The sequence below is a fragment of the Cervus canadensis genome, chromosome 5 (genome assembly GCF_019320065.1).
Source record: "Cervus canadensis isolate Bull #8, Minnesota chromosome 5, ASM1932006v1, whole genome shotgun sequence".
In the NCBI taxonomy this organism is placed as follows: Eukaryota; Metazoa; Chordata; class Mammalia; order Artiodactyla; family Cervidae; genus Cervus; species Cervus canadensis.
In genome coordinates this window covers 90,754,428-90,778,222 of record NC_057390.1, presented here as the reverse complement: position 1 = coordinate 90,778,222, position 23,795 = coordinate 90,754,428, and the positions used below count along the sequence as shown (strand labels likewise).

At 39.8% G+C, this 23,795-nt stretch overlaps 1 protein-coding gene across 3 annotated transcripts in view; it reads left to right on the top strand.

The window, feature by feature from the left end:
- NR6A1 (nuclear receptor subfamily 6 group A member 1) overlaps positions 1–23,795 on the top strand; it is a 215,270-nt gene that overhangs the window by 140,021 nt on the left and 51,454 nt on the right. The window contains exon 1 of one of the 3 annotated variants that reach the window (XM_043469529.1): positions 6,888–9,878. The exons of the other annotated variants lie outside the window; for them this stretch is intronic. Coding sequence (XP_043325464.1) covers positions 9,863–9,878 — 16 coding nt within the window. The 5' untranslated portion in view covers positions 6,888–9,862. Of the gene's footprint in view, positions 1–6,887; positions 9,879–23,795 lie in introns of those variants that run through there. 3 annotated transcript variants of the gene reach the window in all.

Genomic DNA, 23,795 nt, shown 5'->3' with positions numbered 1-23,795 from the left:
AAGTCAATGAAGGCTCTGCATAATTCACTACTTCTGCTCCAAATTTAGGTCCATTCCCTGAAATCTGGATGAACTGTTGAGAGTTGGGGACAGAAGAGAGGAGTGATCCAGTTCACCAAATGGAAATTCTTTCTCTTTACCTGACATCTGGTTTTAGGTGTCTAATCCCTTGTTTAGATTTATTTGAAAATCTGAAGAAGCAAAAGTCTCTGTGATACTATTAGCTGAACAATACAGCTACACAACTCAGTTATTACTCTCTTCAGGAAACCCTTCCAGACTTTCTGTTCAGTTCATCAAATAATCAAATATATACTGGGCGCTAAGAACACAGTGATAAGCTGCTCCCACCCCAGTGAAAAGCAAGTACATCTCTTCTGAGCACACCTTATATTTTGCCCCTCTTCTAAGACAAATGTGTCTTCCTCTCCCACTGGCTTGAACTCCTCAAGGACAGAACTTTGACTCATTTGACTCACTCACATTCTGCTTGGCACAGAACAGGAATTGCTCATTGTTGACCTGCTCAGAATGCCTAATTCTTTGTCTCTACTTCTGGACAAAAGAAGGGAAAATGACCTTTTAAAAAAATCACTTTGTTGAGGTATGATTGATATATGAAAAAATGTATATAACTTGATGAGTTTAGAGACAAATATATACTTAAAAGGGCTTCCCAGGTGGCCTAGTGGAAAAGAGCTTACCTGCCAGTGCGGGAAACAAAAGAGATGTGAGTTTGATTCCTGAATTGGGAAGATCTCCTGGAGAAGGACATGGCAACCCACTCCAGTATTCTTGCCTGGAGAATCTCATGAACAGAGGAACCTAGAAGGCTACAGTCTATGGGATTGCAAAGAACTGGACACAACTGAACAACCAGCACTTTTGCGCACATATACCTGTATAGCAATCCAATTTCAGGCTGCCTTTTATTGTAATTATCTGTTTCTGTAGAGTTATGGATTCCTCGGAAGTCTAGGCCTTTTAACTTTATTTTTGATTCATCAAATACAAATCAAGTACAGTTGGCCCTGCAGATTCCACATCCATGGATTCATCCAATCATGGATTAAAAATATTAAAATTTTTTTAAATTCCAGAAAGTTCCAAAAAGCAAAACTTGAATTTGTTGCATACCAGCATCTGTTTACATAGCATTTGCATTGTGTCAATATTTGGTATTATAAGTGAACTAGAGATGATTTCAAGTATTGAGGATGTACATAGGTTATGTGTAAACACTGCACCATTTTATATGAGGACCTTGAGCACCCATGGATTTTGGTGTCCATGAAGGTCCTGGAACCAATCCCCTGTGGATACTTAGGGATGACTGTACTCATTTTGTGCTAGATTCTGTAGTAAGTACCAGGAATGTAGAGATGAATCAAATTATGTCTCTGTTCTTGGAATGGTTACAGATCCACTGGCAGGCAGGCATCCAATGATGAAACTACAGAAATTCATAGGATTAGAACCTTTAGGGCAGGTAAGAATTGGAGATTTCTTGGAAGATATATCTGAATTAGCTGAGAATTAAATACTTCATGGAAACTAGCCAGGCAGGAGGAAAATAGTGCATGCAAAGGCACATTTGGGAAATTGCAAATAGCACTGTTCATTGAGAGCATTGGGAATATGAGAAGGGAAAATGGAGAGGTTGACAAGAGGTTTGATCAGGAAGTCTCTTGTAGCATTGGGAAGGTGATTTATTCTGAAAGAAATTACAGATTTTAAATGGGAGTGTATGGTTTGATTTGAGTTTTAGAAAGCAGCCAGAGTGGAGAATTAATTTGGGAGGGGAGAGGTGGAAAGGACCTTCTCAGATGGCGCTAGTGGTAAAGAACCTGCCTGCCAGTTCAGGAGACATAAGAGATACGGATTCAGTTCCTGGGTCTGAAAGATCCCCTGGAGGAGAGCACGTAGGAGAGCAGTAGAATGCCTCCTCCAGTGTTCTTGCCTGGGAATTCCCTTGCACAGAGGAGCCTGGTGGGCTGCAGCCCACATGGTTGCCAAGAGTTGGACATGACTGGAGTGATGACAACACACACACCTGGTGGAAAGAGTGTTTCCCAGGTGGCACCAGTGGTAAAAGAACCCAGCTACCAATGCAGGAGACAGTCGTGGGTTCAAGCCCTGGGTTGGGAGGATCCACTAGAGGAGGGCATGGCAACCCACTCCAGTATTTTTGCCTGGAGAATCCCTTGGACAGAGGAGTCTGGTGAGCCACAGTCCATAGGGTCGCAAGGAGTCAGACACGACTAAAGCAACTTCGCACGCATGCACACAAAGTGGAAAGGTAGAAAAAAACAGCTAACAAGACAGACCTATAAGGAGGCTCTCAAAATAAGCCAGGTGAGAAATAGTGGTGGCTAAGAATAGGACGGTAGAGAAGAAAATAAATGTATGAGTTGGGGAGGAGAAGGAGACAGCGGAGGATAAGATGGTTGACGGCATCACCTACTCAATGGATGTGAGTTTGAGCAAACTCCCAGAGATGGTGAAGGACAGGGAAGCCTGGCGTGCTGCGGTTCATGGGATCACAAAGACTCGGACATGACTTAGTGACTGAACAACAGCAACCTTATATTGTTATGCATACACAGAAAATACACAAAGTAGTATAATGAACCCATGTACCCAGCCTCCACAATAATCATCATCCAGTGACTAATCTTACCCCATCCATATTTTTACTTCCCTCACCTCCCCATGTTATTTTGAAGCATTCCAAAGTATTATCTCATCCATAAGCATTCCAGTATGTATCTCTTGAAGATTTTTTTTTTTTAATCTATAGAGATTGAGATTTCTCCTCAATCTCTTTTTTTCCTTCTCATTTAGTTTACAAGATTGGGTGATTTGGTTTGTTGAATTTACCACAACCCAAATTCTGCTGATTGGCTTCCTGATATAGATGAGTGTGTTTCTCTGAAGTCTATAGTACTTTTATTTTAGTAGCTGGATATAGAGGCTTAATCATCTTCAGATTCTACTTTCTGGGCGAGATACTGAGTTCTTCAATCAGAAGATATATACCTTTTGTTTTCTTTTTTTGTTATGTTAGTAGCTGTTGATGATCAGTATCTAGGACCTATTATTTCATAGTAGCATTCTAATTCCAGTATTTCTTGTTCACTTATTAGCTGGAATGTTTCTTCAAAGAGAAAATTTTCCATTGCTGTTGATTACCCTATGCTGTATTTAACTTAGGAAAAGCAGGGTAAATACTTGATTCTTTCCCTTTTTTGTATATAATAATTTTCAAAATGTTGTGTTAGTTCCCTGGCATCCTTCAATGGTGACATTGTTCAGTTAATTGTAGTTATTCTTCTAAAAGGATATCCAGATTGTCTCATGTTTGGTTAGAGTGGCTGATTTAGTAGCTTTTGAGGGGACAGGAAAGACAGGAATGATAGGTCTTGAATGTAAGTGGGCTAAAAGGGAGAAAGGAGTCAAGAGTTCCAGGTTCTGGCTTGGATTGCGCTGTTCACACTGAGACAGAGGAGCAGGTTTCAAAGGGCAGACATATTTGGACATATCTGAGGTGCATATGATCGATGCATCTTGGAGATGCCCAGAAGGCAGTTGGATAATAAGATGTGAGGCTCAGGGGAGCAATCCATGAGTCCAGGACCCAGGATAGAGCTCAATTGCTATGTGTAGTTGACTCATGTGATGATGTGTTATATCTTATTTGATAGAAATCAGTCCCTTTGCCAGCTGAAACTGCACTGTACCCCAAAGTAAGATTTTTAAGCCCTGTCGCCTCCTCTTTTCTGTGTGCTTATCTTTAGAGAGTCAGGTTCAATCTCTGGTAGAGTAGAAAGGACAGAACTGGTTGTAGGTAGGATTGCCACTTGGCCGGTTTACAACCGGTCCTGTTGGTTTTCAGATTTATTACACCCAGTCCCTCAATTAGAGGAGAGCTCTGTGTATGGGTAGGATTTACTGGAGTTGGAATTGAGGCTGGGTGAACTGGTTTTGGCTTTGCAGGAATAGCCAAGGGCAATCTTGTTGTGAATATTTGTATTCCTGAAGGATTTTATTTCCCTCTCCCATGTTCCTGCTTTCTGAAGCAACTCCTTTCCTTCCTTCCTCTAATCAACAAAATATTCGTTGAGCACCTGCTTTGTGTCAGGCACTGGGTGTACAATGGTGAACAAGAATAAGGGGCATAGCCCCTGTCTCTATATAGCTTGGAATCTAGGAGATACATGTATATATTATGTATGTTAATCAGAAGATCATTAGCAACATATCCTTGCATACTAATACAGGAACTCAGTAAATAGGAGATATTGGCCAGAAATCTTTTCTTACCAGTGCTGGATCTTCTTTATTGGAAGGTAAGGTGTCAGGTTTACAAATGAAAAAACATATTTAAAAGAGAAGGCCTGACACATAAATGGAGTTTGTTTAGGGGAAAAAAAACCTGCTCTGAGGAAAGATGGAAGAGGTAGAAAATGTGAAAATGAAAGTAGACTGTGAATGCACTCTTAAGTTTAATTAAAAAAAAAAAAGCTGCACACCACCTGCTCACCTACACAACATACATACCAAAAGCCTTCTAACTGCCTGCTATGTGATATATGCTAAACACAAGACTGTGCTCTGAAATTACCAAAGCTTTACTCTTTGGGGTTATATTCAGACTAATAAGAAAGATACTGGGTTGGCCAAGAAGTTCATGTTTTTCTGAAATACCTTACAGAAAAACCCAAACAAACTTCTTGGCCAACCCCATAGAATGGTTAAGTAAAAACAGTAGGTAGTTTGTATTATCATGATATATTTTAGGGATCCAGTCATGTGTGACTCTTTGCAAATCCCATGGACTGTAGCCTACCATGCTCCTCTGTCCGTGGAATTTTGCAGGCAAGAGTACTGGAGTGGGTAGCCCTTTCCTTCTGCAGGGGATCTTCCCAACCCGGGGGTCAAACCCAGGTCTCTGGCATTGCAGGAAGAGACGCTTTATCCTCTGAGCCACCAGGGAAGCCCCAGGGATCCAGGCAGCATGGCAACAGAATGTGGTTTGACTGTCTGATTTGAGGGCTGGGAGGATGGAGTGTTAAAATACCTTACTGGAGCTGATATTTAAATTGAGTCCAGAAAGATGAGTAATTGCTAGTGGAATCTATAAGAAAGTAGCAAGAGGAGTTATTCCAGGCAAATGTTATAGCTTAGCATATTTGTACTACAAGTGGGTTAGTACGGCAGGAGTGATGGGTATTTGTAGGGAGTAGGAGTAAGTGAAGCTGGAGAGATCAGCAGGGGCTAGATTGTAAAGGGCATTGGGATTGTGGATTTTTGTGTTATAGGGAGCCTGGGAGCTGTTGACTAGTCACAGCTCAGGCTACAGTTTTTATCTTGCATACCTTTGTCCAGAGTCCTCACTTACACAGAAGTGAGTTACTCGTAGGCAGAAAACTCTTCCTGTGTCATCTGACCATTTTTTTCACCCTGTCAGGCAAATACATGGATAGACAAATGAAACAACAATGAGAAGTCAGGGCGTAGGCCAGAGTCTATCCAGAAACTACTGGGTTTCAAGTGGTCTTCCTTTTTAGGGGTACCAAAGAAGAAAGACTGGCCATTTGCCCAGCCCCCAAGTCTTGCTTTTTACCGCTGTGATCTTTTTTACTTCATTTGTACATGTTGCTTCACAGCAGTTTGAGTTATTCCTATATTCAGAGCTGCAGTATTTTATTTGCATTAAACTCTGGGCTTAATTGTGAAGATGGTAGGCAGAGGTTCCATATGGGTTGAATAAGTCCCAACTAGTTTAGACTTCTCAAGAGACAGAATAGTTGACTGTGTTTATGTTTGTATGTTGTATATCTGTTACTTTTCTTCTTTTTTTCAAAGGGACTGATTTATTCATACTTTTATCTGTGATACTTTAAAAATTTATGTACAAGATCCTGACTGGAGAATAATGGAGATTTTTTAAAGGAGGGCTCACTCTTTCCTAGTCTTCAGTTTGTGGGTGGATAATTGATCTAAGTAAACACTGGACTCATATTTAAATTTACTTGATTGTTTCAGAAATGTCTTTTTACAATTGATTTGTTCAAATCACAGTCAAAGTACATACAAGGTACATACATTGCATTTGCTTGTACTTATAAGGCTGTTCTTTTTTAAAAATTGCCCTTGACTTTTAAAAAAATATTATTTCCAGGGCTTCTTTGCTTCTTGTGAACTTTGTCTAGTGGCAGCGAGGGAGGGCTCCTCTCTAGTTGCAGTGCATGGGCTTCTCATTGCCGTGGCTTCTGTTCTTGTGGAGTACAGGCTCTAGGCACTCAGGCTCAGTAGTTGTGGCCACATGGGTTTAGTTGTCCCGAGGCACGTGGAATCTTTCTGGACCTGGGATCAAACCCATGTCCTCTGCATTGACAGGCAGATTCTTAACCACTGGACCACCTGGGAAGTCCAAGATTATTCTTACATCCTGCAGTCTTTTTTCTAGCCAGTCGTGTTACTCTTCTTCATATAGGTTTAGTTCCTGATTTTATATCATAAGCATTAAAAAGTCTTTTGTGATTCTTATTCCTTCAAGTCCTGAAATACCTTTCCTGCCTGTCTACATGTTGAACACCAAGGTTCAGCTCCCTCTCTGTGGCATGCCACTCCAATCTAATGAATTTTCCTTCCTCCATTTCCCTGACATGTAGATCTAAGGTAAGAATCTCATAATACTCATTTCTGTCACTTCAGTCAGCATAGTGCCTAGCTCATAGGAGGCACTCAACGAATGTTTGTAGGATTGGATGAAAACCCTTAGTCTTTAGTTTCTAAAATATTTTTAGTTTGTGGCTCTGGATTATTATTATTATTTTTTTTTTCCTGAACTATAGACTCCTCTTTCCAACTCCAGGAATAGATTGCAAAAGTAGAAATCATATTTAGGTATGTTCTTGGTTGCTCCTATTGTTTCCCTGAACTCGAGAACTTTGCTTGTTAGTCTCAGTTAGTATGGTCTTCATTTGGCTGTGTTTCCTTATTCATGGTTAGTTGAATTAAACTCCTGTCCTTGCCATAAGGAATGTCTGCAATCAAGCATCTGACAGATGAAAACTAGAGACCTTGGGCTTTTTTTGTGTGTGTGGTTTTTCAAGGTTAAAAAGAAATTGAATATATTTTCTGCATAATTCTGTTTTTCTGAAATGGATAGAGATATTCTAACTAGTCCCTCTCTATCAGTAGTCACATGGCTTTCACTTTGCATCAGACTATCATTGAAACTTCTTGAAGGCAAATAAGACTGAGATGATTCCAGTGATTGTGTAGCCACTAGAATTGCTATCTTTTGTTTTACTTTGAAGGACTGAACATAATACATCTTGATTACCCCCTTCAGCTTAGAAATCTGCCATCTTCTTTGAAAGTTGCCATTTGAATAACAAACATGAAAATAATGTTGAATAGTGGCATCTAAAAAGAGGCTTTGTTTTCTTTCCAAGATATGTGACATTATGGAGGAAATGAGGGACCTAGGATATTTGGATTTCTTCCCAAGTGGTCTGATGACTTGCTCTTTTCCTTTTCTTGGGCCTCAGTTTCCCCATCTTTAAAATGAAAGTGAACCAGTTTCTTACAAGGTTAACTGAGGTTCTGCTGTTCATAATTTGAACTTAGCTTTTGAATTCTGTTAGTTATGCAGTATGCAAATATTGCACGTGTTGGTTGAATGTTTTTTTTCTACATTACAAAGCTAGTATTAGCAAGTAGAAAATGTTGCTGATTTCTTACCCTTTTCTCTGCTTTCCACTGATAAATTACGTGAATCCCTTTAGTCTGTTAGATGATTTCTCTTGACTATAGTTGTTTAAACAATCTTGGGAGCTTGAGTTTAGATTTAAGGTTTGTCTTTTGCATTTGCATGGTGACTAAGGTGCATGTTCATGTTCTCTGCCTTTTCCTCCCAGTAGAACTTAAAAAGGGCTCTCAAAAAACTTGTGGGGCTGAAGATATTGAAGAAATATGACTCAATATCTAAAGATAAGACTTACTTGCCTTAAACTATGTTAAAGATTTGTTCTCAGGCTTATGGGTACATCAAGGATTATTACTGAGACCCACTACTGCATTCAGTCCCTGGGGTTAGGAAGATCCCCTGAAGAAGGAAATGGCAATTCATTCCAATATTTTTGCCTGGAGCATTTCATGGACAGAGGAACCTGGTGGGCTACAATCCATGGGGTGGCTAAGAGTCAGACATGACTGAGTGACTAACTTTCGCACCCTTTAAAATCAAGAATGCTGCTTCAGTCCTGATATTAGTAGGTTGACCAATAGCTCCCCATTTTATATTTTCCTCCAAAGGTTGTTGTAGTAAAGCAGAGGTTTACTACACTTTATTAATCTCTTGTCTGAATGGGAATAAGCATGGGAAAGCTGGTTGATATGTTTGTGTTGCAGTGACGTGTGTGATAGCAGGGGCAGAAAATTTATTAGGCAGACAAATTATAACGTTTTCTCCTCTAAATCATTGATCACTTTCCCATTAGGCCCTACATTGTAAGGTGACTTAGTGTTCTCTCTCTTGGTTGGGAAATCCCTCTAGTGATAGTGGTAGCAATATTTGCCGTTCAATTATATGGCTGCCAGTGACAGGTTCCACTCCCACCCCGAAGAAAAGTCTCCTTTTTTATAGAATACTGCTGTAAAATGTGCCTAGCCTTTAAGTTATTTCCAAGGCTAACCTAGATATTGAGGGAGATTATAGGATGAAACACTGCAAAGTTAAAAAGCATTTGTCCCTGGTAACTGGTCTCTCTTTGATCATCCCACCTTCTCAGTGGAACTTGCCCTGATGTTGTATTCTGATATCTGAATGGATAGCTAAATGTTTGACATCATGTGTCATTAGCATATGGCTCAGATTTGCCAGCCTCTGCAGATCTGTGGCAGTGTTTGAGCAAGTATCCACACACCTGGTGTGATGCGCTCTGCCATGTGTTACTGGTATGGTTCACAAATGAAGGAGGCATAGCATAATGATTGCTTAATGTCTTAGGAGTTTTACAGGAATGAAGCAAGAAGCTTAAAGATTTACACTCTTGACTAGGGATGGGGGGTGAAATTTCTAACCTTTACTTTCCAAAAGGATTTTGCAGACCTAGTTCCCTCTCTCCACGTTATTTCAAACTAGTGTGTTTAGCCACAGCATGAAAATTAGGGGCCAGAGTTAAAGTGAACCCTGCAAATAACTCAGAGCTTCACATTTTAATTTTCTCAGAAGAATTTGCCTTGTCATTGTTTATTATAATGACAAAAAGCAGGGAATCCCACTCCTACCCCTCCCAACACATGCATAACACGCAGTCTTTGTATTTTTCTTTTTCTTCTGCCAAAGGTTCTAACTCTAAACTTTTAATTCAAATTACAAAAGAATATGATATAAAATAGCTCTTGAAAGAAACGAGAGAAGAACCCCTACATACTGACTGGAACTCTTCTAAATGAAAACCAGGTCCTTCTAGAATACTGCCTTTTAAGTTAAGGATCTCAGCTTTAAAAAAGACTGGAGGAGTATTTCCTACTAAATATTTCCATAATAGTTTTCAGAGAGACATGGTAGGCAGTATTGTTAACTAAAGAAAATAAGTCTATCAGTTCCACTTAGATAACCTTTGGTAATAAACGAACTCCGTACACGTTGTGACCTTAGCGCCTGAACTTTCTAATCACATGACTGGCTTGTAAACTGACCTGTGAGGATGACTGTTGTAGTTCGGGCTAAGAGAGAGAAATTGGCCAAGTGTCGGAAGAGTGGTCATCAGGCTGGACTTGTCTTGTAATCTTCTTTTCTTCATGGCTGCAATAGAACTTCCCAACAGACTCCGAGAAGCATGAAATGGAGACATGGGAAGGTAAGGGAGCAGACTGTTTCGGTCTGGGCTCAAATCTAAGGTTTAGAAATTTACTTTGAAGGTTTAGAGCAGATAGCAGCCTTGAGGGAAGAGAGGCAGTCCAGTTCTTTTTTGTGTTTGTCTTGGCAGAATTCAGCCAACAAGTTTTTGTGTAAATAGCAACTGACTGTAAATGTTTTTGAAGTGGAGAAAAGCAAGAGAGAACTGTAGTAAATTGGTTATTGTGATTGATGATTTTTTTTTTTTAATGAGCAAAAGAAAGGAAAGAAAAAATGTATTGAAATTTTGTAGTGACTTGAAAAAAATCTTAAATTTCATTTTACACCACAGTTCTTAGGTAAAGTTTACATTTTAAAAAATTGTTCTGTTTACTTCTTGGCAGACTTTGTTTATATTTTAAATTCCCTAATCCAGTTCGCCATCTGCCAAAGCCTTATTTAGTACTGTTAATTATAGATAGTATTGGGGTCTTGAGACCTTGATAAGGCAACCTCATTTCCTTTGGGGAAACTTAGATACTTTATGGTATAAGACTAAGCTATTGCTAATTTCTTTTTAAGTGGACTGATTTTAAAATGGATATATTCTCTCTCTCTCTCAATCCCTCTTGCTCTCTCTCTCTCTCTCTCTCTCATTAATAGCAAGTAGTGTTGAATTTGTATGTTTGGAATAGCCTCTTGTGTGAAAAACCCCAGTGTGCCGCAGCTTTATTATTTGGGGCAGAAAAGACATAGGCAGCTAAAGAAACAGCTAGAAAATGAATCTTAGTATTAAAGATTTGCTGTATTTGTTCACTGTGTTTATATAGAGCCTAAGACTTTACCAAAAGTTTGGTTTCTTGTACGCACTGCTGAATTATAGCCAAAAGAGTTTCAGATTCTTTGAGGCACTTGGTATATTTCTAGGAATGACATTCATCTATGAAATGCTTTCTTAGCAAAGCTTCCCACCCCCTTGCAGCATGCCTAACATCTGCCATAGGCAGCTTTGCAGTTTAATTCTTACTTTGAGGATGCACACACTGGAGAAATGGGAACTTGTCTCACAACAAAATTCTTCTTTATAGTAATACTTTATTGTAATGCTCCCTTATAAATTCTCCCCCAGCACTTTACTAGCATTGCTTCATTGGTTTTTATTATAAGTTGGCGGAAACAATAAAGTTTATAAAAATTATCAATTACATGCATGATCTGATATTTTTTTATCTTGAACAACTTCCTCTCTTTCCCCCAGTAGGCACAGAAATTCTTTGTTAAACTAATCTGGATATACTAGCTTTTCCAGAAGGGAGTAATTTACAAAGTAAGATTTGCTTTCAGTCCTTGGAGTAGCTTAGGGATAAGCAGAGATACCAACCAGAGCAATAGTTATATGAGTTTGGAGGGAATAGATCTGGAGGATTTGGATATTTTTCTACCAGTTTGAATCTGTTAGCCATACGTAGTCCACCCATTCTGAAAGAGAAAAAATGTTTGAACAGAAAGTTCTCCCTCAGTTCTTAATTAAATATTGAAACTTCAATTTTTCTTAGCTGTTCAATGGCAGAAAATAACTATGGTACTAAAACAAGAACTTTTATAAAACAAGTGAATTTTTAAAATGTCACCTGAATCATCCATACAAAATTCTAATAAGGCATAATGAATTACCCTACTGAAGGAGGTTTTCGAAAGCTTAAAAAACAAAAAGAAATCAGTGAAAATGCTACTGTAAAAAAAGCATTGCCTGGTTTTAGATATTGGGCCCTTGTCCATTTAAATTAACCTTTGTCACAGCTGGGCATACAAATGTTTTGTTTTAGTTCACAGAGGGTTAACTCTATTCAAGCTTTCACTGTGGCAGGCCTGATCTGTGGAGTCATACAATCTGGTCTTTCAGCCCTGCCAGTCGCTAGGCAGGAAGTCTTATTTCTTAAGCTATCTTTCAGAATGGGGGGTTGGGATTTGGAGAAAGGTGGGTGGGGGAAGGGCCTTGGAGCATCTGTAAGGATCAATAACAGAGAGCAAGCCGCAGAGAGGCCATTGTGCACACTTCAAGATAGATGTAGCCCTTTTGCACGGCCCCTGCCTGGCAAGACAGACACCTAAAACCAAAACAATGCCACTGAATGATTTCCCTGTGAAAATAAGATTGCTGTTTAAAAGAGGAAAAGTACTTGAGTGCCCTTTTAATGTTGGGAATATTCTCATTCCTCAACTTGCCAGGATCGGGCAACCCCCACTAGAAATAACTCCAAATTGATTTTTAAATGCCTTTTGTCTGTATGCTAATACTGTATTGAATTGGAGAGGGTGATCATTTTGGTCTTAGTCACGTGCGTCAAAGCTTTGAGTAAGTAGTCTTTTTTTTTTTCCTTTTTTTCCCCCCTCTTTTTTTTCTTTTCTTTTTTATTCTAACGTTTGTTTTCCCTTATTGATATTGGAGACATCATTAAAAGAATAAAAAAAAATTTTGGCTAGGATTTGAATAACACATGTGTGGAATCCCGTCCCCCTCCCCAACAGCTGGTATTGGCTCTTGAAACTTCAACTGAGCTAAACAGATGCTCTTAAGTGTTATTTTGAGAGCATTTAAACCAGATTTGTAGCCACGGAATCTACTAAAATCATAGGTCTTATTTTAAAATACACTGAAGTTGTGATATGCTACGTCCTAATGCACATTATATGGATGTTAAACAGAAATGCCTGAGATACTTGGGAAAGTGAGTAAATTCTGCCAATGAAGTTATGATTTTAAAAGCACTACCAAGTTTGTTGTTTTACTTCAGCCTTGATTTTTATTTTTCGAATTCCCATTTTCCAAGCTCAACTGTAACATTCCTGTTTTACTGTATCCTTTTTCAGAGGACCAAGTCAGTAATTCAGTAGGTATTTTTATGATGCAAATTCTTTATGGCAGTTGGAAAGAGTAATGGAGTCTTTGCTGCTTCTCTTCTGCTAAACTCCCAAATTATTGTTGACAACTGATGGTAACAACTGTGGAAAATGGAATCATAAAGAACTTCTAACGTCCTTCTTCCAGTTAAAAATCTCCCAGGAATAAATACATAAGCTAACTGAGGGTCCATAATGTGACTTGCAAATATACAAATGGAATAAGGGGAGGAGGAAGACCTGTATTTGAAAAGAGCCCCAAGTTTAATTTATTTTATGCTTCTTGAATTGAGACCTGACATATTCTCCTGGACAGTTTTGAGGCTTGAGAGACTATATCAACACTTCAAAAGATCATTTGGGTGTTTTTAACACATCTCTAACCTGTATACCTTTTCTAGGGGAAATGATGTATGAAAAGAAAATTTAATCATCACAAATCTTGATAACATTGTTTTTGCCTTTCTGATGCATTTGTGATTCTGAATTTCAGAAGGGATCAATTCTTTTAATGGGTATTTTCCAGGGAAATACAAATATTACTAACAAAATCTGGAAGTTCAGTTACCATTTACGTCGTATTAAGATGGGGTATGAAACCTACCATGACCCTTTGAACAATGTGGTCTTTAATGTGCTTTAGGGGGAGGGCCTAGTGAAGGAAAAGCCATAAAAGTCTTCAGGGTTCAAGATGAGGTTGGGATTTTAGGCCATCGCTTTTGTCATTTTCACACACAAACATCACTGCAATCATGTTTGATTTAGCATCCTTAATACAATGAGGTGGGAGAACAAAAGGCTATCAGAGGCACAAGTAGGAAAGCCAAACGTTCTCCCTCCCCCAGATTGTTTCAGATCATTCTTTCTGTGTCCTCTGCTACTGAGTTTCTTTCTAAGCCAAGAAAATTAGTCCATTTGTAAGAATCTTCTTCTTGCCTGCCTCAGTGGTTTGCTTAGGCATTTGAAAAACAAGCTGTTTCTCAGATATTTTTTAGTTACGTTAAAAGTCATGTCTCAAAGACTTCATTAAAAACACCATAATTAGGAAAAATGCATCTACTCGTATTTCAAGGTTGAGGGTTTGGGGGGTGTTCTCAATGCACAGCTGTTTTACATATTTTGAAAAGCCTGATAGATGTAAAGGTCATTGCTAACTCTAACAGGGTCTTGATGCTCACACTGTGATCCAAGGACCTTGCATTAATTAGGATGAGAAGCATGGAAGGTCAGAAGTCAACTGACTGGTGGGCCTTGGTGAATTGTTGTTGGGGCCAATCAGAATTCGTATAGGATTTTTAGCCGTTGAAACCAAACCAAAACAAAAACAAAAAATGAAAGAACAAAAAACCTGCTGTTGCTTCCATGGCCTCTGAGCAGATCCCTCGGCCTGAGCGGTAAGGGCTTGTCCTGTGCCGCCCAGATGGCTCATAAGAACTTGACTGCATCCATTGGTTTGCTACAGACTTCCCAGTGTTGGGTTAAGAACCTCAGCAGCCTACTCTGTCACTTGGCCAAGTCACTTGACCTCTGTGAGCCTCAATTTCCTCATATGTACAACAGTGGATGGTAATACCAATCTCCACAGGGTTGTTAGAGGAATTGAATAAGAGAACCTCTGTCACAGTGCCCAACACATGCTTAACATGCCTTGACATTGAAATGAGTTTTAAATGGTAGCGAATTTAGGGAGATTAGGAAGGAGAGAGGATTCCTGGGTGAGGCTGTGGCTGGTGCTGTTTATATTCTAGTCAGAAAAATCCTCAAGGAGTGCCTTCATTCAGTAGGGAGCGATCAGGGGAGGACCCTTTGGAAATTGGAAAATTCTGTACAACCAGTGAGACAAGCTACTGAGTTTTCTCCTACATCTAGCTGCTGTGCTCATATCCAATTACTGAGCTAATAAAAATGATTAGTAAGGAGTGGGCCCCTGCAAATTTGAAGCTTTTTCCCCTAAGAGAGGTGTTTTTCTTTTTTTTTAAATAGTTTTGTTGGGGAGAAGGGATGGCTTCTGAGTGAGCTAACAGATTAAGTTATTATTAGGAAAGGAAGGATAATCATGTTAGTCTTATTTTCTTTCATGTGTTTTGGGAGATAAATAGTTGCCAAGATGATTGCTGTGGCCATACTTGGTGACGTAATAAAGTTGGGAATATTATTAACATGCTTATCATTGTCCTGTTTAACTTTGGAGTCTTCGGTCTCTCTGCCTTGTAGTTGAGAGGTTATATCAGTGATTAATTTTCTTATCTCTGTATTTAAAGTTATTATTTATGTAGCCAATATTCATTGAGCCCTGGGAACACAGGTGAATCAGACATAATTCCTTACCTGAACTGCAGCTCCCTCTTTTCAGCTACCAAGAGGGAAGAATAATTTTAATGTTATTTAACAGATATTAACTTTATCAGAGTTTTTATTTTTATTTCTTTATATATTTTTGGCCACATGGCATGTGGGATCTTAGTTCTTAGACCAGGAATGGAGCACTTGCCCCTTGCAGTAGAAGTGCAGAGTCTTAACCACTGGACTACCAGGAAAATCCCTCAGAGTTTTTGATAAACACAGTAGAATACTACCCAGCCATAAAAGGGAATGAAATTTTGCCATTTGCAGCAGAATGATTGGACATGGAGGGCATTATGCTAAGTGAGATAAGTCAGACAAAGAAATACTATATGATATCACTTATCTAAAAAATACAACAAACTAGTGAATATAACAAAAGAAGCAGACTCAGAGTTACAGATAACAAGTGGTTACCAGTGTGTGTGGGCATACAAACTATTGGGTATAAGGCAGACTCAGGATGTATTAATACAGAGCAGTGGGAATACAACCTATATTTTGAAATAGGCCTTCCCAGGTGATGTTAGTGGTAAGGAACCTGCCTGCCAATGCAGGAGACATAAAAGACACAGGTTCGATCCCTGGGATGGGAAGATCCCTTGGAGGAGGGCATGGCAACCCACTCCAATACTCTTGCCTGGAGAATCCCATGAACGGAGGAGCCTTGCAGGCTATATAGTCCATAGGGTCTCAAAGAGTCGGACACAACTAAAGTGAGTTAGCATGCATACACGCATGTAAATGGAAAGCAACCTTTAAGCTTGTATAAAATATTTAACATTTAAGGGGGAAAAAACAGGTTTTGAGGGCAGTTGCTGGGAGAGGAAGAACATTTGGCTGCCAAAACTGGCAGTAAGTTTTGTTTGCACTTTGGGGCCTTATATTCTTTAGTTTTTTGACTAGTTAGACATTTCTTGAAGCGTTTTTGCTGTTATACATGTATGGTTGAATAGTAGAATATTCAAATACTTTTCTATTTTTCTTAATAAAACTCGGGTCCTGGAATGCAGTTGGTAAAAATGTGGAGAGAGACTGAATCTTTTTTCTCTGTTTCTCTGTTAGCATTCTGTTCATTGTGAGCAGAACTTTTTACTTCCATGAAGTTTCAGCATGTGGGTGTGATGACTCTAGCAACCTAGCTTTGCTTTTCGAAGGAGCTGATAAGTTGTGGATAACTTAATAAATGTCAGATATGTTTAATTAAGGATTTCCCTGGTGGCTCAGACAGTAAAGAATAAGTTTATTGACTAACTGCTCTACAACAAATGCATGTTTTGGACCTTTAAAAAGAAAGAAAGAAATACCATCCCAGGGGCTGTTTAATCCCTAAACACATATACTTGAGTCTGTGCAAATGAGAAATGTGTAAATGAAAGTCTTGGCACCCAGTAGCTGCTGGTCATGAAGTCTTGGCTGTTGTTACTATTATAAGAATATGTATACATGCACACACTCACAGGTGTGTGAAAAACTCACTCATGGTTTTTAAGTGTGCCACGAGATAGTTGTTGATTGCCGCCAGCAAGAAAATCTACCACCCCCATGTCTTACATTGACAGGGGTCAGAAGGGTTTGCTGATGATGTGCTACAGTTAATTTCTTTCCTCGTCTTTAGGTATAGTCCATACAATGGTTTTAACCATATCACATATTTAAATGGTACTTTGAGAAACTGACCATCACATTGTTCTGTTAGGATTCTAGGTCCCTTTTGAACGTGTGGAAATTAATTCTCCCTCAGTACCTCTGCTCTTGTCCTCACACACCTTTGAGTCATATACACTAGAACACTTGCCATAAGGGTTGCCAATCTGATACCAAAGAAAAACTACCAACCATAGAATATGCTTTAGTAGGGAAAGATCATCATATGTCATATGCTGAAAAATACTTGAACTTCATTTCTTAATTCTTTTTTTCCACCAACCGGTAGTCTTACCAAAGGAAGAGAATGATGAATGTCTAGGGAATCTTGGGGAGTGGTGGAGGAGGAGTGTTAGTTTTATGAAAGTACTGATCCAGGGCCTCAGGGAAGCAGAACCCTGTAGTTCTGATGGCTACATTAGTAAAATCATGTGAGTGTAATTGTGAAAGAATGCTCATGTACATAATTTAAGTTTCATAATTTGTGGTCTTAATATGCAGAGAGACTCTAGCACTTTTTCTGAACAGTGTTTTGAAAGTAGTTACAAAAGACTTTTTGGCAGTTAAGAGTGTGAATCTCATAATGCAACAGGTCTGTGTTCTGGCCCTGCATGGTAAATCTGGTCAGAATTCTGGTGAAAGTAGCCTTTTGGTAAGGCAGTGTGGCAACTATCTTTTCCACATGTGGTTTTACTTAAAGCATGCTCATTTGTCTCTCTTTCACCAGGACCTTAGAACTGGGCAGCAATCTTGGTAGCTAAGTACTGAGCTTTGAGCATTGGTGTAAGGTTTTTTGGGATGACTCACCAGTTTGTCAACTAGAGTTGTTATAAACTGTGCATTTGGATTTGCAAGTAGAGAAGCTATGCCATTCATTCAGCTGACATTCATTAGTGGTTTCCTTATGCTTAGTTACTGAGCTGTGCGTATAAGGATACAGAAAAATTAAGATTCTCTCCCTGCTCGGTGGAGCTTACAGTCTAGTAGAGCGAGATAGGTAAGTGCAAAAAAAGTGGGAGTGAAAGTCGCTCAGTCATGTCCCACTCTCTGTGACCCCACAGATTACACAGTTCATGGAATTCTCCAGGCCATAATACTGGAGTGGGTAGCCATTCCCTTCTAAGGGGTCTTCCCAACCCAGGGATTGAACCCAGGTCTCCCACATGGTAGGCGGATTCTTTACCAGCTGAGCCACAAGGGAAGCCCAAGGATACTGGAGTGAGTAGCCTATCCCTTCTCTACCGGGTCTTCCAGACCCAGGAATCGAACTGGGGTCTCCTGCATTGCATGTTGATTCTTTACCAGCTGACCTACCAGGGAATCCCAAGTGCAACAAACTGAGGCACAATAATAGCAATCCTGGAAGGTACAAAGGAAAGAGTGCTCTTCCCCCCGCGCCCCCCTTTTTGGCCACACCATGCAGCACATGGAACTTTGCCCACCAGGGACCGAACCCATGCTCCTTGCAGTGCAAGTGCTGAGTCTTAACGACTGGACCATCAGGGAAATCCAAGAGTGCTCATTTCTATTTGGACTATCAGGTTAGACTTCAACCAGAAAGGCATTATGACAACTTGGTCAGCGTTTGTCAGGCTGGTGAACTGGGAAAGGGGTCTCCCAGGCAGAAGGAGCAGTGAAAGCAAAAGCATGAGTATGAAACAGTCTGACAGGGCGCCGGGTGATATGAGGCCCGCATAATACAGAAATACTGCTTGATTTTAGATGTAAGAGAAACCCTAGAGAGAGCCTTGGTCTGTGAATGGATATCCCTACCCTTGATGAGCAGAAGAGAACCCTGTTCACATTTCCTTCAGTGTTCCTCTTGCAAATATGTTGAAGAGATTAATGTACTTTGCTAGAAAAGGGCATGGGTCCACCCCAGAGCTGGAGGCCTGGACATTACTGCTTCTGAAATTTAGGGAGAGCATGATATAATCATACTTAATTTTGTTGCAACTTGCCAGGTACTACAGAGGGAGAAGCCTTGGTTAAATGGTTCTAATAAGTTGTACATTTGTGCTCTGGGGGAATGTTCCAAACAGAAATGGGGTCTGTTGTATTTCTTTAATGAACAGAAAGAGTCTTTAAAAAATTTTTTTTACTTTATATTGAAGTATAGTTGATTTTACAGTGTTATGTGAGTTTCAGGTATACTGTATGTCAATTATGTCTTAATAAAATTGGGAAAATTATAAAAATATAACTAGGAGGGAAAGCTCATATCATCTTCATAGGCGGGAACATCAGGATGACTCAGACGAGGCAATAAACAGTCTTTTATTTGGCACCAAGTCCCAATTTACAGGATGTGAATGAGGCAGCTTACCAGCAAAACATGAAAAAAAAAGAGATTTGAGTTACTCTATATATATACTCAGGACTATAATGATCAATAATATTAACGCATTATCTTTTGCAATGATGTAATATATACTGTTATAAAATACATTGCTAAGTCACTTCAGTCGTGTCTGACTCTGTGCGACCCATAGACGGCAGCCCATCAGGCTCCCCCGTCCCTGAAATTCTCCAGGCAAGAACACTGGAATGGGTTGCCATTTCCTTCTCCAATGCATGAAAGTGAAAAGTGAAAGTGAAATCACTCAGTCATGTCCTACTCTTAGCAACCCCATGAACCGCAGCCTACCAGGCTCCTCTGTCCATGGGATTTTCCAGGCAAGAGTACTGGAGTGGGGTGCCATTGCCTTCTCTGTATAAAATACATTACAGCCACCCTAAAGGTGACAAACCCGATTTGCACTTATTAAAAACATAGTATACAGGTCCAGTGGTTGAGAATCTATACTGTCACTGCCTTGGGCCCAGGTTCAATCCCTGGTCAGGGAACTAAGATCCCACAAGCCAGGCAGCACAGCCAAAAAAAAGAATACAAAGGGGAGTAGGGAAGAGAGACCCCTTATGTTATGTACTCATCAAGCCACACTAGGTTGTTGTGAGCATCATATTTTCATATGACCCGTACAGGCAGGAACATGTCCAGAGAAGAAGGCAGATGAGCAATGTGGTGAGGGCAGTAGAAATCATGTACTGTGTGAGTCAGTTCTGTAAACTAGGGATATTAAACTCTGAAGGCTCAAAACTCTTTGTAGAAATAAGGAGGGAGCAGGCTGGTTCGGGTTGGGCAGTGTTCACAGCTTGATTAAGATGAGAATGGTGTTTTTCGTTCGTTTGTCTGTTTTGGTTTGGGGGGTGGTTGTGTTTGCTTTTTTTTTTTTGCTGTACCACACAGCTGGTAGGATCTTCGTTTTCCAAACAGGGATTGAACCTGGGCCCCTGCAGTGAAAGCGCCAAGTCCTAACCTCTGGACTGCCAGGAAGTTCCCAAGATCAATATATTTTTATTACAGGGAGCCATATTTAAGCATCAGGAGCCGTGGTAACTACTGCCAACCCTTATGAATCCACGTGGTACAACACCTCGGCTTCACTTCATACCCAACCCTCACCACCACCACTGTCACAGAGATGAGCAGTAGCAGCTTCTGCTTTTCTAAAGCAAGGCCATCTTTTTGGAATTCACAGTTCCAGAGGCACAGAGGAGTTCTCAAATATTTATTTAGTGAATAAATATCAAGAAATGATTTGAAGCAAGAAGTAATGATTATTGAATAGTGAATCAGTGTCTGCTTTAGACTTCCAATTTAAAAATTACGTATTTGTTTAGAGCTATAATGCGTGGATCAGAGTTATCTATTAATGAAATATCTATCTATCTGTCTGTCTATATATGTTGTTTCCCTTTCAGAGAAGATGCCTCAGACTCGATCTCTTTTTTCCTGAATAAACAAGGAATCCTTAAAAAAGAAAAGTTCCATTAACAATCCAAATAGGACAAACCTAGCTCTTCTAGGCTTTTTTCCTCCAAATGGAAAACCTAAATTTGCATGAACATGAAAACTGTTTTCATTGCAAATGGAAACTTGATTCCTAGCTCAAAGATTGCTACATATAAGACACTGGTTGGAACTAGGGACTTTGGTCTAAAATTTTATGTTCTTACCCCTACCTGTTGAGTGATGGGGTAATATTTTCCCTAAATTATTTTCTGTGGCATTCAGTTAATTGTAATTTGTGAACCATTTCATGTTTGTTTCCAGGCCTTTCCCCATCTTTTGTTCAGTGACCTAGAAGGATAATTCCCAAACGTTCAGTTAATACCAGTCTTGTAAATTGCTCACTTGTTTTCATTCAACTGACGTCATTTTTTAGAAATGTCCTTTGTGAAACTGCATCTGTGACCTCAGATGGATTTTTATAGTGGTATGTGTAGAGGAGGTGGAGTATATTAGTAGAGGAGAAATCCTATGATTTTTACTTATTTCTGTTTAAATTGTATATTCACAAGTTAAATTTTGAGGGTACCTGTTCCCAGTTTCATTTTTGCCACACCACCTGAAGCCTGCATTTCAGATAGTGGTAACCTATAAAACTGAGTGCAGTCAGTACTTGGTCTGTGCCGCTGATCACAGTCTAGTGAGCAGCTGTACTCTCCATTTCCTAAATCTGGCCTTCATCACAGTCTGAAAAGCAGGTTTTGATAAAAATCAGTTTCCAAATGTAATTTACGTAACCTGAGCCACTGGAATGGGTAAAATGCTCTTCGTGAGGTTGGGGAGGTATTTGTGTAGCGGCAGGGCTGAGTGGACGCATGAGAGTAAGAGGCGTTTTGATAACAGTGTTTGGTCTGCGTTTAACCAAGTTAAGGTAAACTCTGTCGTAATATGAAGGTGCTTAGTGCTCACTCACAACATGGTAAAGACTCATCTAGGTACACAGACTTTGTTGTGACTTTAGTTGTTCTTTGGTGGTGTTTTTTTCTTTTTTAAAGGCAGTGGCAGCACTGCGGCTCAGTTTTTATATGTACCGTGCTTCTCTTTCTGTACCCCACCCCCGCAGGAGATAGTCAGCTATAATGGGAAGTCTGTCTTTGGAAAAGTAGTACGGTTGAGATTCAGATCCATCACTGACTGGATATGTGACCTTGGGTAGGTGACTTTTCTTTTCTGACCCGAAACTTGTACCTTTATCTTTTTCTTAATAAAAATTAAAATACATATGAAAAATTAAGTTTTTTTTTTACATTTCACTTCATTACTTTTTATTTTGAAAATATGTCTGACTTACAGTCTCCTTTTTTAAAGGCTTTGTTCTTAAGTTTATCTTCTTTAAATGCATATGAATTTCTCCTAGTTAAATATGTTGATATATGGCAGAAACCAACCCAACATTGTAAAGCAGTTAGTGAAGTGAAGTCACTCATTCGTGTCCGACTCTTTGCGACCCTGTGGACTGTAGTCCACCAGGCTCCTCCGTCCATGGGATTCTCCAGGCAAGAATACTGGAGTGGATTGCCATTTCCTTCTCCAGGGGATCTTCCTGACCCAGGGATCGAACCCAGGTCTCCTGCATTACAGGCAGATGCTTTAACCTCTGAGCCACCAGAGAAGCCTGTAAAGCAGTTAACCTCCAATTAAATAAATTTTAAAAAAGAAAAATAAATAAACATTTGCTTAAATCTGTTGCTTCTTCCTGCAAAAGTTTTTTCTGTCATTCTTGTGCTTAGTCTTTCAGTCATGTCTGAGTCTTTGCAACCCCATGGATTGTAGCCTGCCAGGCTCGTCTGTCCGGTGGGATTCTCCAAGCAAGAATACTGGAGTGGGTTGCATGCTCTCCTCCAGGGAATCTTCCCAAACCAGAGATAGAACCCGGGTCTCTGGAATTGCAGGCAAACTCTTTACCTTCTGACCCATCATTCTTGAATGGAGTGATACTACTTATTTTATTTCTTTACCACTCACATGTTTTTAACTGAATCTGATTTTTTTTTTTTGAATCTGATTTTTGTTCTAACCAGTTACTGAAACTTCTCACCAGTGACCTTTGAGCCTTTTCTCCTCACACTTTTTGACCTGCATTGTGTTTGACAGTGTTCTCTTCTTCATGAGACCTTTTTTGTCCCTTATATTTTTCGTAATCATGGATTTATAGTCTACCTTTTTCTTTTTTGATCATGTCATCTCGCTTTCTTTCCCTAACTTACCTTCCCCTCTCTGTGTCTTCATCCGATCCTCCTGCTGCTTCTCTGGCTTGCCAGGTGGTGCTAGTGGTAAAGAACCCGCCTGCCAGTACAGGAGACATAAAGGATGCAGGTTCGATTCCTGGGTCAGGAGGATCCCTGGAGAAGGAAATGGCAACCCACTCCAATATTCTTGCCTGGAGAATTCCATGGACAGGAGCCTGGCGGGTTACAGTCCATGGAGCTGCAAAGAGTTGGACGTGACTGAAGTGACGTAGCGCACAGCACAGCTGCTGCTCCGCGCATGCCCTTCCTCCTCACACTTACAACCAGCCTCAGCTCTCCCATGCGCTGATGACGCCCACATCCTTCATTCTTGCCGTAACCACTGGCCTGTAGATAATTGCCTTTAGAAAACTTCTGCTTGACTCTCCCCCAGAGTCTTAAACTGAAGTCTCTCTTAAATTAAAGCCATTGATTTTTGTCCCTCACTCAGCTTTTGCTTTACTGTCTTCTATTAGTGATATCACATTTCTCACAACCACCTTTGTTTAACACCTTGAGTTCATTTTTTAAACACTTTCCTATCTCATCCTCCTTATCGCAGCTCTGGAATCTAGTCAGTCAACAAGCCACCTCTAGAGCCCCTACACTTTCTTTTCACTTTAGTCTGGCCATTTGATTGTTACCATTCCTGTTACCTAGATGCTCATGCCATCCATCTTGTGGCAATCTGCACATCATTGTGAAATTAATATTCCTAAAATACTGCTTTGATTCAGACATAGCTTTATTTAAAAATCTCAGTAGCCTTTCATCAGTAGGATAAAATCTGTAGCCCCCTTTGTGAAAATGCCTGGTCACATCTCTTGTCCAGCTTTCTCCTGCATTGCTTCTTTCTTACTGATGTATAGGAGTTTTATATATTTTGGTTGTAAGCTCTCTGTAGGTTGTATGTACTACATATGTCTGTTTTCATACCATGACTTGCCTTATCATTCTCTTGAAGTTC